We start from the raw sequence: 13,220 nt of genomic DNA, 5'->3' as shown, positions 1-13,220 counted from the left end.
ATAGCATATTGACGTAGAAATGGCGTAATGACATAGAAATAGCGTATTGACGTAGAAATAGCGTATTGGCGTAGAAATAGCATATTGACGTAGAAATGGCGTAATGACGTAGAAATAGCGTAATGACATAGAAATGGCGTAATGACAGAAATAGCGTAATGACGTGGAAATAGCGTATTGACGTGGAAATGGCGTAATGACAGAAATAGCGTAATGACATAGAAATAGCGTATTGACTTAGAAATAGCGTAATGACGTGGAAATAGCGTATTGACGTGGAAATGGCGTAATGACAGAAATAGCGTAATGACATAGAAATAGCGTATTGACGTAGAAATGGCGTAATGGCGTAGAAATAGCGTATTGACGTAGAAATAGCATATTGACGTAGAAATGGCGTAATGACATAGAAATAGCGTATTGACGTAGAAATAGCGTATTGACGTAGAAATAGCATATTGACGTAGAAATGGCGTAATGACGTAGAAATAGCGTAATGACATAGAAATAGCGTATTGACGTAGAAATAGCGTAATGGCGTAGAAATAGCGTATTGACGTAGAAATAGCGTAATGATGCAGAAATAGCGCAATGACGTAGAAATAGCGTATTGACGTAGAAATGGCGTAATGACGTAGAAATAGCGTAATGACATAGAAATAGCGTAATGATGCAGAAATAGCGCAATGACGTAGAAATAGCGTATTGACGTAGAAATGGCGTAATGACGTAGAAATAGCGTAATGACATAGAAATAGCGTATTGACGTAGAAATAGCGTAATGGCGTAGAAATAGCGTATTGACGTAGAAATAGCATATTGACGTAGAAATGGCGTAATGACATAGAAATGGCGTATTGACGTAGAAATGGTGTAATGGCGTAGAAATAGCGTATTGACGTAGAAATAGCGTAATGATGTAGAAATTGCGTAATGACGTAGAAATAGCGTAATGACGTAGAAATAGTGTATTGACGTAGAAATAGCGTATTGACGTAGAAATAGCGTAATGACGTAGAAATAGCGTAATGACGTAGAAATAGCGTAATGACGTAGAAATAGCGTATTGACGTAGAAATAGCGTAATGACGTAGAAATAGCGTATTGACGTAGAAATAGCGTATTGACGTAGAAATAGCGTATTGACGTAGAAATAGCGTATTGACGTAGAAATGGCGTAATGACGTAGAAATAGCGTATTGACGTAGAAATGGCGTAATGACGTAGAAATAACGTAATAGAAGAATAGAATAGAATCGGGCATTTATATAGCGCTTTCATATGTACTACTGTACACCCAAAGCGCTTTACAATCATGTCAGGGGATCTCTCCTCAACCACCACCAGTGTGCAGCATCCACTTGGATGATGCGACGGCAGCCACAGTACAACGGCGCCAGTGCGCTCACCACACACCGGATATAGGTGGAGAGAGGAGAGAGAGTGATAGAGCCAATTCAATGTAAGGGGATTATTAGGAGGCCATGATTGGTAAGGGCCAATGGTGTGTGGCCATGACACCGGGGTTACACCCCTACTCTTTACGAGAAATGCCATGGGATTTTTAATGACCACAGAGAGTCAGGACCTCGGTTTAACGTCTCATCCGAAGGACGTAGTAATGACGTAGAAATAGCGTAATGACGTAGAAATAACGTAATGACATATAAACACACACATCAACCCGATCACATGTTTAGCGTTCATGTAAACACTACGTTCAAATTCATCAATAGGAATGAAGTCCGTCCGACTGAAACAGAAGTTGTGCATGTAAACGTAAGCCAGTGTTGGTTGTGTTTCTGTGTGGTAAACGCTTGTGTTCGTCTCAGTTCCCAGCCGGACGCTGTTCTCCGCTCGCTTCTTCCTGGTGGTGGTGGAGATCGCGGAGAACGCCAGATCACTCCTGCACATGTGGCATCTACAGTTAGACGCCGTTCCCGTCATTATGGGTTCGTAATGGATTTCATTAAGATAAGGGTTTAGAATATAATGTGACATGCTTCCTAGTGATCTTGATTCTCAATAGTCAAGTCATTCTCATTAGCTACGCACATACCTATAGACTAAACACGTGATACGCGTGTGCGCCGTCAGCGTTTCACAGATTCACGTTTTTGAAGTTTACACGGAGATGATAACGCTTTTCTAAAATGTTCAAAACTTGCCCCTTGGATCCTGTTTCAAAGTGTGTGTTCTCGAGCTCCAAACACTGTTGTGTGTGAATGAACGTCCAGAACACATTAAAAGTTTCTGTTTCCTGTGAGAACGGTGTGTGTTAGCGGCCGCTAAGTTAATAACTAATGATCTTTACAACGGAAGTGAATCAATCAAAAACTAACTTTATCTGGACAATAACTTTATTCTAGATCTGCTGTAAAGCCTAAACAATCTCTGTTACTGTAATCTCCTGTTATCACTGCTGTGAAACGGTCTATATTGTTAAAAGCGCTGTATAAATGAAGCTGATTTGACTTGTTTGATGAAATAAAGCCTATATAACAGCATGATCACTAGTTTAACATTATGTCAGCTATAAGGGAAAGACATTTCGATGAAAGGTTATGCTCACAATCATTATATTTGACCCATTTAGTCGATTAAACAGATTTGTTTCGGTTCTTTCAGAGCAAACTCAAACTCCTGCAGAAAGAGAGACTGCGTCTCCATCACCCACAGACTCCTCACAGTTTAACTTTAAGACGGTCGGCTCACCGCATGTCCAGAGATCGAAACTCAGCACATCCAACCTCCAGAGCGCCTGTCGCCTCGCGCTGACCAGCACCAAAGTGTTCAGCCAGGAGCTCGACGTGCCCCCGGGTGTGGAGGTCATACGAGTGACTCCTGCTGCAGGTGAAGGCAGAACATCTGTGTGCATGTGATCCGTGTTGGGGCTAATGTTTATTTTCTTTATTTCCTTTCTTTTCGTATAACTTGACAGAACAAACAGTCAACACAGCTTCTATGTTTATATTCTGACAGATTATCTGAAAAACATTTGCCTTGCAGGACATTTGAGCTCTTCATCTCTGCAGCCGGCTGGACGGGCTCCGTATCTGCTGGCCACGTCTTGCTCTGACGGATCGGTCCGGTTCTGGAGGTGTAGTGCCGTCTCTGACCCTGATAGCTCTGGAGAACCGGCGTACATCTGGGAGGAGTGGCCTTTGTTAGTGGAGGACGGCGTGGCTAGCACTAGCGCTCTGAGCGTGAGCGGTCAGATAATGGGTCTAAGTTGCTGCCACACCAGCAGAGTCGCCGTAGCGCACCAGAACAACGGATCCGGTTCTGGCGAGCCACTCATGAACGTGAGCATATTCCAGTGCGACTCCACCGGCGGCTCCCAGTGGATGCTGGAACAGATCCTGAAAGTCAGCGGATCGTACAGCCCAAGTAGTAATGACTGCGATAAAAGCCTGATGGTACTGAGGGATGGCTTGTTAAATAATGATTGCTTAGTTGTCGGTGGCAAGAGGCAGGTCCACTTAGACTGGGTTTCCAGAGAAGACGGTTCTCATATATTAACCGTTGGTCTGGGATCCAAGCTTTACATGTACGGGTTGCTTTCGGGAAAACCTCCAGATTTGGGACTGTCCGATAGCAGCAGGGAGCACCACTGTTCTCGTCTGGTTCTTCTCAGAGTGGTGGATCTAGTGTCATCTGTTGAGGGTTCGCTACCCATTCCTGTCTCTCTGTCTTGGGTGCGAGATGGGATCTTAGTAGTTGGGATGGACTGTGAGATGCACGTCTATTCCCAATGGCAGCCGGCGCTCACCAACGGAGAGAACAGCATCGGTACCGGCAGCGTGACGTCTCTGAAACAGGAGGGACTTAGTCCGAATCCTTCTAAAAAGGCTCTCTCCAGGTCCATGACCAGTTTGGCTCAGAAACTCAGTGGAAAGAGAACCGTGTACGACCTCCCAGCTGAGATGGAGGATTCTGGGTTGTTCGAGGCCGCACACCACCTTTTTCCCACTTTGCCCCAGTATCATCCGGTGCAGCTGTTGGAGCTCATGGACCTTGGAAAGATGCGACGGGCCAAAGCCATCCTTTCCCATCTTGTAAAGTGCATCGCCGGAGAGATCGTGTCTCTGAAGGACACCACTGTCAACCAGGAGCGCCGTCTGCGCTCACTCACGATTAGCGCTAGCGGAAGCACCACCAGAGACCCAAAGATGTTCAGCAAGGGGGAGAGCTCGGACTACACCGAGATCGACTCTATCCCGCCCCTGCCGTTGTATGCGCTGTTAGCCGCCGATGATGAAACGGCCCCCAGTGCCAAAGAAAGAACGGACAGTGTGAGCGCTCACGGCGCCAGTACATCCAGCCAAAGTGTCACTTACGATGAGCTCTTCTCAAGCTCCGGCGTCAGTACGGATGACATGGACCCATTTGATGCAGATGAGGAAGATGCTAATGCTAAAGTAATTGATCTGTCGAAGTACAGCCCCACGTTTTTCGGCTCCGAGCACGCACAGGTGCTGTCCGGACATCTGCTTCACTCCAGTCTGCCGGGCCTGACCCGGATGGAGCAGATGTCTCTGATGGCCTTGGCAGACACCATCGCCTCCACCAGCACCGACATTGGAGAAAGTCAAGGAAAAGGCAAAGGTCATTATGTTTTATTGATGATTGCAGTTGTTCATTTGTATAGATGTGTTAGATGTGATAAATTTGATGTAATTTTTTCAGGTGGAGAGACACTGGATGAATGCGGACTGAAGTTCCTGCTGGCCGTTCGCCTGCACACCTTCCTCCTGACGTCTCTGCCCCCGGCTCATCGAGCTCAGCTTTCCTGTCAAGGTATGCTTACAAGGGTTTCGATGGTGGTTCTTCATCGTTGACCTGGAGTATGTCGCGTGAGTATGTCGGGAGTATGTAGGGGAGTATTGTGGGAGAGTATTGTGGGAGGAGTATGTCGGGCAAGTATTGTGGGAGGAGTATATTGGGCAAGTATTGTGGGAGGAGTATGTTGGGCAAGTATTGTATGTTGGGCAAGTATTGTGGGAGGAGTATATCAGCCGAGTATGTCGGGGGAGTATTGTGGGAGGAGGATGTCGGGGGAGGAGTATGTCAGCCGAGTATGTTGGGGGAGTATTGTGGGAGGAGCAACACCAAGGTCATGGGTTTGATTGCCAATGGCTGCATGAACTGATAAAATGTATACCTTGAATGCACAAGGTAAAAATCTTCAGATAAAAGCCTCTGCTAAATGCATGAATCTAAATGCAAATCTCAGTCGGTCTTCCACAGCTGTGATATGTTGTGTGGTCTGAAAGGCCTTTGAGCTCAGTAACTCAGTAACTGCATCTGGTCTGTAGGATTGTCCACCTGCCACTACGCCTGGGCGTTCCACTCTGAGGCTGAAGAGGAGCTGCTCAACATGCTCCCGGCGCTGCAGAAAGCAGATCCCACCTGGCCGGAGCTGAGGGCCATGGGCGTGGGCTGGTGGCTGCGCAGCACCAATAAACTTCGCAGATGCATTGAGAAGGTCTGTTGAAATTGATTCCATTTTCTATGCATATTAAGTAATGAGTAGAATTTGCCAGAATTGGTACATGTGGGAAACTTGAGTAAATAAAGCGTTCATGTTTGCATTCTGTTTTAATGTGTTGGAGATGCATGCGTTCTGGCTGTGAGATTATTTATTTTTTCCAGTAAATGTATCTTGATTTAAGAATGTTTAGATATTTGGACTGCAGAGATTTTTTGCAGTGTAAAGAGTTATTGAGGGTTGGAAAATTCCTGATGGCAAACTTAGGGGTTGTTTTATCAAACTTTAAGCTAATAACTGGGATAGCATGATCTAAACTCAAGCATCTAATGTCCCTAAATTCATCACCTCTCCTACACAGATTGTCCAATCTGCTTATTTAATTGTTTTTCTGTGTGCATGTGCATCAGATGCACGTCTTAAGCCACTATATCTGACGTCTCAGATCGTTTTTCAGAACCTTGAGTTTCATTGAGATCACCAAACTAAACTTTACTAGACTTTTGTCATGCAAGACGTCAATGTCATTTGAAAACATCAGACAAATCAGAAAGGGGGTGAGCGCATCGAGTGTTTGTTTGACTGCTGATTATACTTTTACAGCTTCACTTGTGCTTCTGAAACCCAAACATGTTTAATGATGTGTGATCCTCTCTCCCCTACCAGGTTGCAAAAGCTGCTTATCAGAGAAACAACGACCCGTTAGACGCAGCCTTGTTTTATCTGGCCATGAAGAAGAAAGCTGTGGTTTGGGGACTGTACAGGTAACTTACACACATGTTGAAGTGTCATTCCCCCGTCATCAAGGCTTCAGTTCAACTGAGAGCTTCTTTGTGTTGAAGGTCTCACCAGAACTCAAAGATGACCACGTTCTTCAGCAATAACTTCAGTGAAGATCGCTGGAGGAAAGCGGCCCTGAAGAACGCCTTCTCTCTGCTCGGAAAACAGCGCTTCCAACATTCTGCGGCTTTCTTTCTGCTGGCTGGATCCCTGAAAGATGCCGTTGAGGTTTGCAGTAGATCATCTCTCTCACGTAAACTGTCTGCCTCTGAGCGCACTTTCATAATCGTGATACTGTGACGTTCTCATAAGATCTGTTGGTTTTCCACACATGATCAGGTTTGTATAGAGAAGATGCAGGACCTTCAGCTGGCTCTGGTCATCTGTCGACTGTACGAGTCTGAGTTCGAGATGTCCTGCACCTACAAACGGATCCTGCAGAGGCACGTGTTGGGTTATGACCAGCAGATGGCGGCGCACCAGGACCCGTTCTTGCGCAGCATGGCATTCTGGGTATTAGACGACTACAGCAGGGCACTGGACACTCTGCTGGAGCAGCCCAATGAAGGTGAGAGACTCAATCAAACACTGAGGGGCCTGAGACCGCTTGACAGTTTTCCAAACTTAGACTCCAAGGCACAGGCCGGGGTTCGATTCATGTGGATTTAAGTTTTTTGTGTGAAAACAAACTGGCCTGATTTGATTGCTAAAGCTCGTTACACTGCAAAAAACATATTTTCTTAAAGGGGACATACCATGAAAATCTGACTTTTTCCGTGTTTAAGTGCAATAATCAGGATCATCAATGAGTAACTGAAGACAGAAGCCCACCTACGCCTTTAGTCCTCGCTGATAAACACAGATTTAATCTGCGGTGACGGAGGATAGATGTGCAGACGGACACACACAAAGGCCAGATTCATTTGACCAGAATCTGCTTCCTCTACAAATGTCACATGTCGGGCCGGTGCGAGCGCACGTCACGCGAGCCTCACATTTAGAGGTTATTCGCTCGTTATGAGACTGAACGATTACAAGACGAGCAAATGTTGCAAAGAGAAACATTCTGTAACAGGGAATCAGATCAGTGCAGAAGAAGCCAGAAAAGGGGCAAATTTGACAAGCTATAATAAATGAAGGGGCATAGTATGTCACCTTTAAGTCATTTTGCATCTCTAGTAAATGTATCTTGATTTAAGCATGTGATATTTTACTGAAAAACGAGACTTGTTTAGAAAATGTTTTGCAGTCCGCAGACAAAATCATAAATGAAACTAGTGCAACGATGAACACTAATGAAAAGAGGTCTTTCCTCCTCTTGTGGAGGAAACGTTGACATTGAATGTTATTGACACCAGTCGATCTCTTTCAGGAGCCGCCGGCTCGTCTCCCTGTGATCCTGCCGTGTTTAACTTCTACACGTTCCTGCGCTCGCACCCGCTGCTTCTGCGCCGTCACTTCGGCTCCTCGGAGAAACCCGGAGTGTGTCTGCCGGTGGAAGGGCGTGAGGTCGACTCCATCAGCCTCACCGAGAGGAGGCTCTTCTTCAGCGCGGCGCACACACACCTGCAGGCCGGCTGCCCCATGCTGGCGCTAGAGGTGCTCTCCAAAATGCCGAAAGTTGTTAAACGCTCGAAGGCGCGAGAGATCCGGCCCGTGTCGTGGAGCGCCTCTGAAGGCCCAGAGAAGCAGGACTGGTCTCAGCCGGTTCTCAACGGCTTCCAGTCGGTGTCCTCGCTCTCGTCTCCCAGAGAGGACAGTCATTCGGACTCGGTTCTGAGCTTCGACTGGAGCCAGCCGTCCCTCGCTCTGCAGGACGAGCCTCTCGAGATGAAGTGGGACTCCGACGAGTCGGACGTGGAAGAATCAGGACTGGCGATGAAGACCATTCACCCAGAGACCAGCGGAGACGCTCCGGTAGGCCCGCACAATTACTCGAGTATATAAATGGGATTAATCGTTGCCCAGCACTTGTGATAATTGTAATCAATAATCATAATTACAAGGGAATAATCAACAATTATGATTTTGATCATAAACGTAATTACAATTTCAAGGGAATAATCGGCAGTTCTGATTTTCGTGGTACTCGTGCAGGTCTCGGCCTCCACCCCGACGGACCGTGGAGATTCTCCCGCCCTAACCGAGGACATCCTCGCGGCCCGGCTGAAGTTCAGCTCCTGCCTGAAGATCCTGAGCTCGGAGTTACGGACTCTCTCCACGGGCTACGAGCTGGACGGAGGGAAGCTGAGGCATCAGCTGTGCCACTGGCTGGAGCGCGAGGTGTCGGCCCTGCAGAGCGTCTGCGGGTACAACCCGTTCCTCCAGACCCTGCCCGAGGGCATCTCCTCGGACCCGAGCCGGCGGGAGGATCCGGGTCGGGAGGACCAGCGCCGCCGGAGGCTCTGGCTGAAGAGGAACCAGCCCTTGCTCCGCATCTTCCTCAGTTACTGCAGCCTCCACGGCTCTCACGGAGGAGGACTGGCCTCTGCCAGGATGGAGCTCATTCTGCTCCTGCAGGAGTCCCAGCAGGTAACAGGGTTTACAGGGATAGTTCACCCAAAAATGAAATTTAGCCCATGATTTACTCTCCCTCAACTCATCCTAGGTGTATATGACACTCTTCTGACGAATACAATCTGAGTTATATTAAAATGTCCTGGCTCTTCCAAGCTTTATAACGGCAGTGAATGGCTGTTTCTGTTTTAAAGTCCCTAAAAGTGCATCTATCCATCATAAAATCATGTTAATTTTCTTTATTTTGCGAAAAGCAGAACATTGTTTTTTATTACGAGTGTACACAAATAAAAGTAGACATTTAACAGTTTTGAATGATGTATAAAACGTGCCTGTATAACAAAAGAGACCTCCGACCCCAGGGGGTTAAACGTGTGCTGACCTTGGCTGGAACTGCATGAAAACTAAAACCAAAACGTATCCGTGTGTTCTGTCTGTTTGTCTCATCAGGACGATGGTCTGCAGATCTCTGTTCCCGCTCCGCAGAACGTCTCTGTTCCTCTTCTTCTTGCGTGGACCGCCAACTCCAAAACCGTGGTGGCCAATCCCATAGTGCACCTCACCAATCTGACCCATGACCTCCTGCACACCATCAACGCTCTCGACGCGCCTCCGCATCCGGACGTCGTCAACAACGAGGTAAAGCGCAGATCAGTTTCTGTCTCGTTCTCCAGCACAAATATCTGAACACTCTTAAATCAAGAGACATTTAATGCAGAAGAAAAATGACTGAAGATATTAAGTCTGAAAAGTTAATCAAAATTAAGTGTTTGTGCTTAAAGGTGCAGTGTGTAATGTTTAGCGGCATCTAGTGGTGAGGTTGTGAACTGCACCCAACAGAAGTTACGGTGTCCGACAGGAAGTGATGTCGTGTAGCCAGTTAAACAAAGAGGTTTCTTTACAAAGATAAAGTAAGAAATTAGGTTTCCTTAATTATTCAGTAAAACGCTGTTATTGCGAATGTTATTGTGACTTGTTCATCATTGTGTCAGTGTTTTATTCGCTGACTTTAGCTGAAGCTTCTTTACACGAAGAACAACATAGTGACGAAACGCGTTTGTCCGTTAAGGGCCACCGTAGAAACATGTGGATGTAAGCGGACCCGCGGTGTGTGTAGAGAGAAATGCCTTATTCTAAGCTAATAAACACACAACGGTTCATTATGTAAGATCTTTATACACCACTGAGAACACAGTTATGTGATACTGCATTTCTGATCCTCCTGAATATTACACACTGCACCTTTAAAACAAGAACAAATATCTGCCAATGGAGTCAGAAATATAATCTTAACTCAAAGGCAAAACCAGATTATTTGTGCTGTAAAACGACAGAGGAAGAGCATGACTTCTGCAGTGAGTGACGTGTTGTTACTGTGATGATCCTCTAACTCGTCTTCTTCTGGTTCAGATCTTCGTGATGCACACGCTGGCAGCTTCTCTGTCGGCCTGCATCTATCAGTGTCTCTGCGACGGACACAGCTACAGGTGTGTGTTTCTGGCCTACTTCTGGCTTCTTCTGCACTGATCTGATTCCCTGTTACAGAATGTTTCTCTTTGCAACATTTGCTCGTCTTGTAATCGTTCAGTCTCATAACGAGCGAATAACCTCTGAATGTGACGCTCGTGTGACGTGCGCTCGCACCGGCCCGACATGTGACATTTGAATGTGGCCTTTGTGTGTGTCCGTCTGCACATCTATCCTCCGTCACCGCAGATTAAATCTGTGTTTATCAGCGAGGAGTAAAGGCGTAGGTGGGCTTCTGTCTTCATGTCGTCTCAAACCCACATGGCTTTCTCTCTCAGTCCTCTTCTCCACACAGGGAGTGAATAGAGACCCGGCAGAGCGAATGGGATTTAAGAGATTCAATTCAATTCACATTTATTTGTATAGAGCTTTTCACAATACACATCGTTTCAAAGCAGCTTTACAGGAAATGCATCTAAAAGATGCAGGTTTATTATATTTTGGAATGAAATGAAAGTTCACCCTAAATGCATCTTTATTAAACGTCTTATTGGGAACAATTCATCCCTGCATGTTTTAGTTTTCAATAATGACCTTTTAATGTTTAATCAGAATGTATAGAAGCCCATTTCCACCACATAATTAAAAAACTCATGCTTTGGTAAATCGTTATTATGACATAAAATGTCTAAATTATGACAAATTCAAAATAATGAGATAAATTATATTAAAAAAAGTATTTTTCACTATGGTCTTCCACTCATATAGAAGTTTATCCTATTATAGTTTCTTCTTTTGCATATAATAACTGCTGGACAGTGCTGGAACCCTCTGGTGCTCTTCGGCCATTTTTGACTGAAAATGTTTACGTTTTGTTTTTTTTAGAATTTTTTACTTCATTGGACTGGTAGGAAACTTGGGTAAAGGTTTTGGCACTTGCTGTGTAAACAAAAAAAAAGATCATGATTCGAATAGGTTAAATGGTCCCGAAAAACAATAGTCACACTTGAGCTCCTCACGGTCTGAAACGAGCGCATTAGAAATGAACGAGACGAGTTTCCTCTAGTGGAAGCGTTTGGAACTGCAGCCGAACTACATCTCACTGAACGCTCATTTACTGAGATATCAACCTCACATTTGGAACACAACTTGTTTAGATTTATGGCTTTGATTTCCTCAAAGTTTTAGAGTAAAACGTGATCTTGGAAATATATATTTCATATAAAAATTGAAAATAGTATTTTTCTGCATTTTTCATAACAATACACGTAAAATTCTGTAACTTTTTTTAAGTTCACTTTTTTAATCTTTTTGTCACTTCATCAATAATCTGCCAAGTGTCGTCTTTGAGAAGAGATCAAACTTCAGTCTGTCGCTCTAAAGCGTTCAAGATTTACCAGTTTAAGTTGGAAATTACATTTTCAGGTCTATGCTCAAAAAGTGAATAACTGGATTATAAATACAGCGTAAATATAGTTTAGTATAAGAAAAACCCCTAAAAATACAAAATATTAAATTAAAAGCATTATCAAACTAAAATATAGTACATTCATTTCATTGACAAAAAAAGAAGAAAAAGATTCTGTAATTTCCGACTTGTGAAGAGCACCAGCACCAGCACCAGCACCAGCACCAGCACCAGCACCAGCACCAGCACCAGTACCAGCACCAGCACCAGCACCTGTACGATCATGTTTGATGGTTGTCTGATATCTGTTTTTCATCAGCCATGTAAACCCGTTCACGGGCATCACGTACCAGAGCGTCCTGATTACCCATCAGCCCCCAGTGAGGAGCGTCAGCATGGAGGAGCCCGTCCTGCCCAACACTCCCCCTGCGCAGTGGCCCGGTAAAGCCCAGTCTCTGTGACCTCTGACCCCTGACTGATCTGTGTGTGTGTGTGTGTGTGCGCGCAGGTGTGAGTGTCTGACCGTCATCTCGAGACTCTGGACTGATCTGTGTGTGTGTGTGTGTGTGTGCAGGTGTGAGTGTCCTGATGCGGCTGCTGGAAGCCTCCTCTGATGAGAACCAGCCCGGTCTCTCAGTGCTTCTGTGTGAGATCCTGAGCGCCGTGTTCCTCAGCCTGTTCGTCCACGGCTTGGCCACACACTCCACACACGAGCTGCTCCGCATCGTCGCGCACCCGCTCAACGCTAAGCTCTGGGTCGCCGTGTTCGGCGGCGGCGCTCGAGTTCCCGTGCCGGAGAAACCCACATCACCCACAGGTGCTACTCTCTTCTGTGTTTGTGTCTCCATTAAAGGGATAATTCACCCAAAGATGAACATTAGCCCATGATTTACTCTCCCTCAAGCCATCCTAGCTGTATATGACACTCTTCTGTCAGACGAACACAATCAGAGTTATATTAATAAATGTCCTGCTCTTCCAAGCTTTATAATGGCACTGAATGACTGTTTGTGTTTTGAAGTCCATAAAAGTGCATCTGTCCATCATAGAAGTGCACCTAGGATGACTTGAGGGTGAATAAATCATGGGCTAATTTTCATTTTTGGGTGAACTATCCCTTTAAAGTGCCGTTATGATGCTTTCTGGGATTAGACCTGTTATATAGAGTGTAATAAAGCTGTTTGTGAGTGTAAGAGCTCTGCAAAGTTTCTATTCATCATAAAAGTGAGTTTTTGCTCATAAATTGAGTTTTTGTCTCCTAAAAGAAAGTGATTCTGAACTGAATCGAGTCGTCAGTAATTCAGTCTCATTTCCTGATGAACCTGAGCAGGCTTGTAGCTAATTTGCATAATGCCCACCTCTTGATTGGCTGATCAGCGTCTCTTAGCCCCGCCCTCAAACACTAGTTTATCTGAGACTGGAAGAGTTTGGTTTGTGTTGTTCGTGTCGAGAAGACGCTGTTTTCTGAGATTGATACGGTGAAACCCACGCCATCGTTACTGTTCGTATCACTGTGATCAAGAGCTGAGATTCAGATATGATAATGAGCGTTTGCTT

General features: G+C 45.4%; 1 protein-coding gene across 5 annotated transcripts in view; it reads left to right on the top strand.

The window, feature by feature from the left end:
• dmxl1 (Dmx like 1) overlaps positions 1 to 13,220 on the top strand; it is a 55,948-nt gene that overhangs the window by 24,958 nt on the left and 17,770 nt on the right. For all 5 annotated transcript variants that reach the window (XM_084389131.1, XM_084389132.1, XM_084389133.1 and 2 more), the window contains exons 17-30: positions 1,833 to 1,952; positions 2,629 to 2,853; positions 3,010 to 4,608; positions 4,690 to 4,800; positions 5,319 to 5,488; positions 6,158 to 6,255; positions 6,334 to 6,499; positions 6,611 to 6,839; positions 7,644 to 8,188; positions 8,369 to 8,803; positions 9,239 to 9,427; positions 10,199 to 10,275; positions 11,983 to 12,104; positions 12,238 to 12,480. In XM_084389131.1, coding sequence (XP_084245257.1) covers positions 1,833 to 1,952; positions 2,629 to 2,853; positions 3,010 to 4,608; positions 4,690 to 4,800; positions 5,319 to 5,488; positions 6,158 to 6,255; positions 6,334 to 6,499; positions 6,611 to 6,839; positions 7,644 to 8,188; positions 8,369 to 8,803; positions 9,239 to 9,427; positions 10,199 to 10,275; positions 11,983 to 12,104; positions 12,238 to 12,480 — 4,329 coding nt within the window. The remainder of the gene's footprint in view (positions 1 to 1,832; positions 1,953 to 2,628; positions 2,854 to 3,009; positions 4,609 to 4,689; positions 4,801 to 5,318; positions 5,489 to 6,157; positions 6,256 to 6,333; positions 6,500 to 6,610; positions 6,840 to 7,643; positions 8,189 to 8,368; positions 8,804 to 9,238; positions 9,428 to 10,198; positions 10,276 to 11,982; positions 12,105 to 12,237; positions 12,481 to 13,220) is intronic.

This window comes from Rutilus rutilus (assembly GCF_951802725.1).
Source record: "Rutilus rutilus genome assembly, chromosome: 19".
Classification (NCBI taxonomy): Eukaryota; Metazoa; Chordata; class Actinopteri; order Cypriniformes; family Leuciscidae; genus Rutilus; species Rutilus rutilus.
Note: the sequence above shows the minus strand (reverse complement) of the source record. Positions and strands in the feature narration are given on the sequence as shown.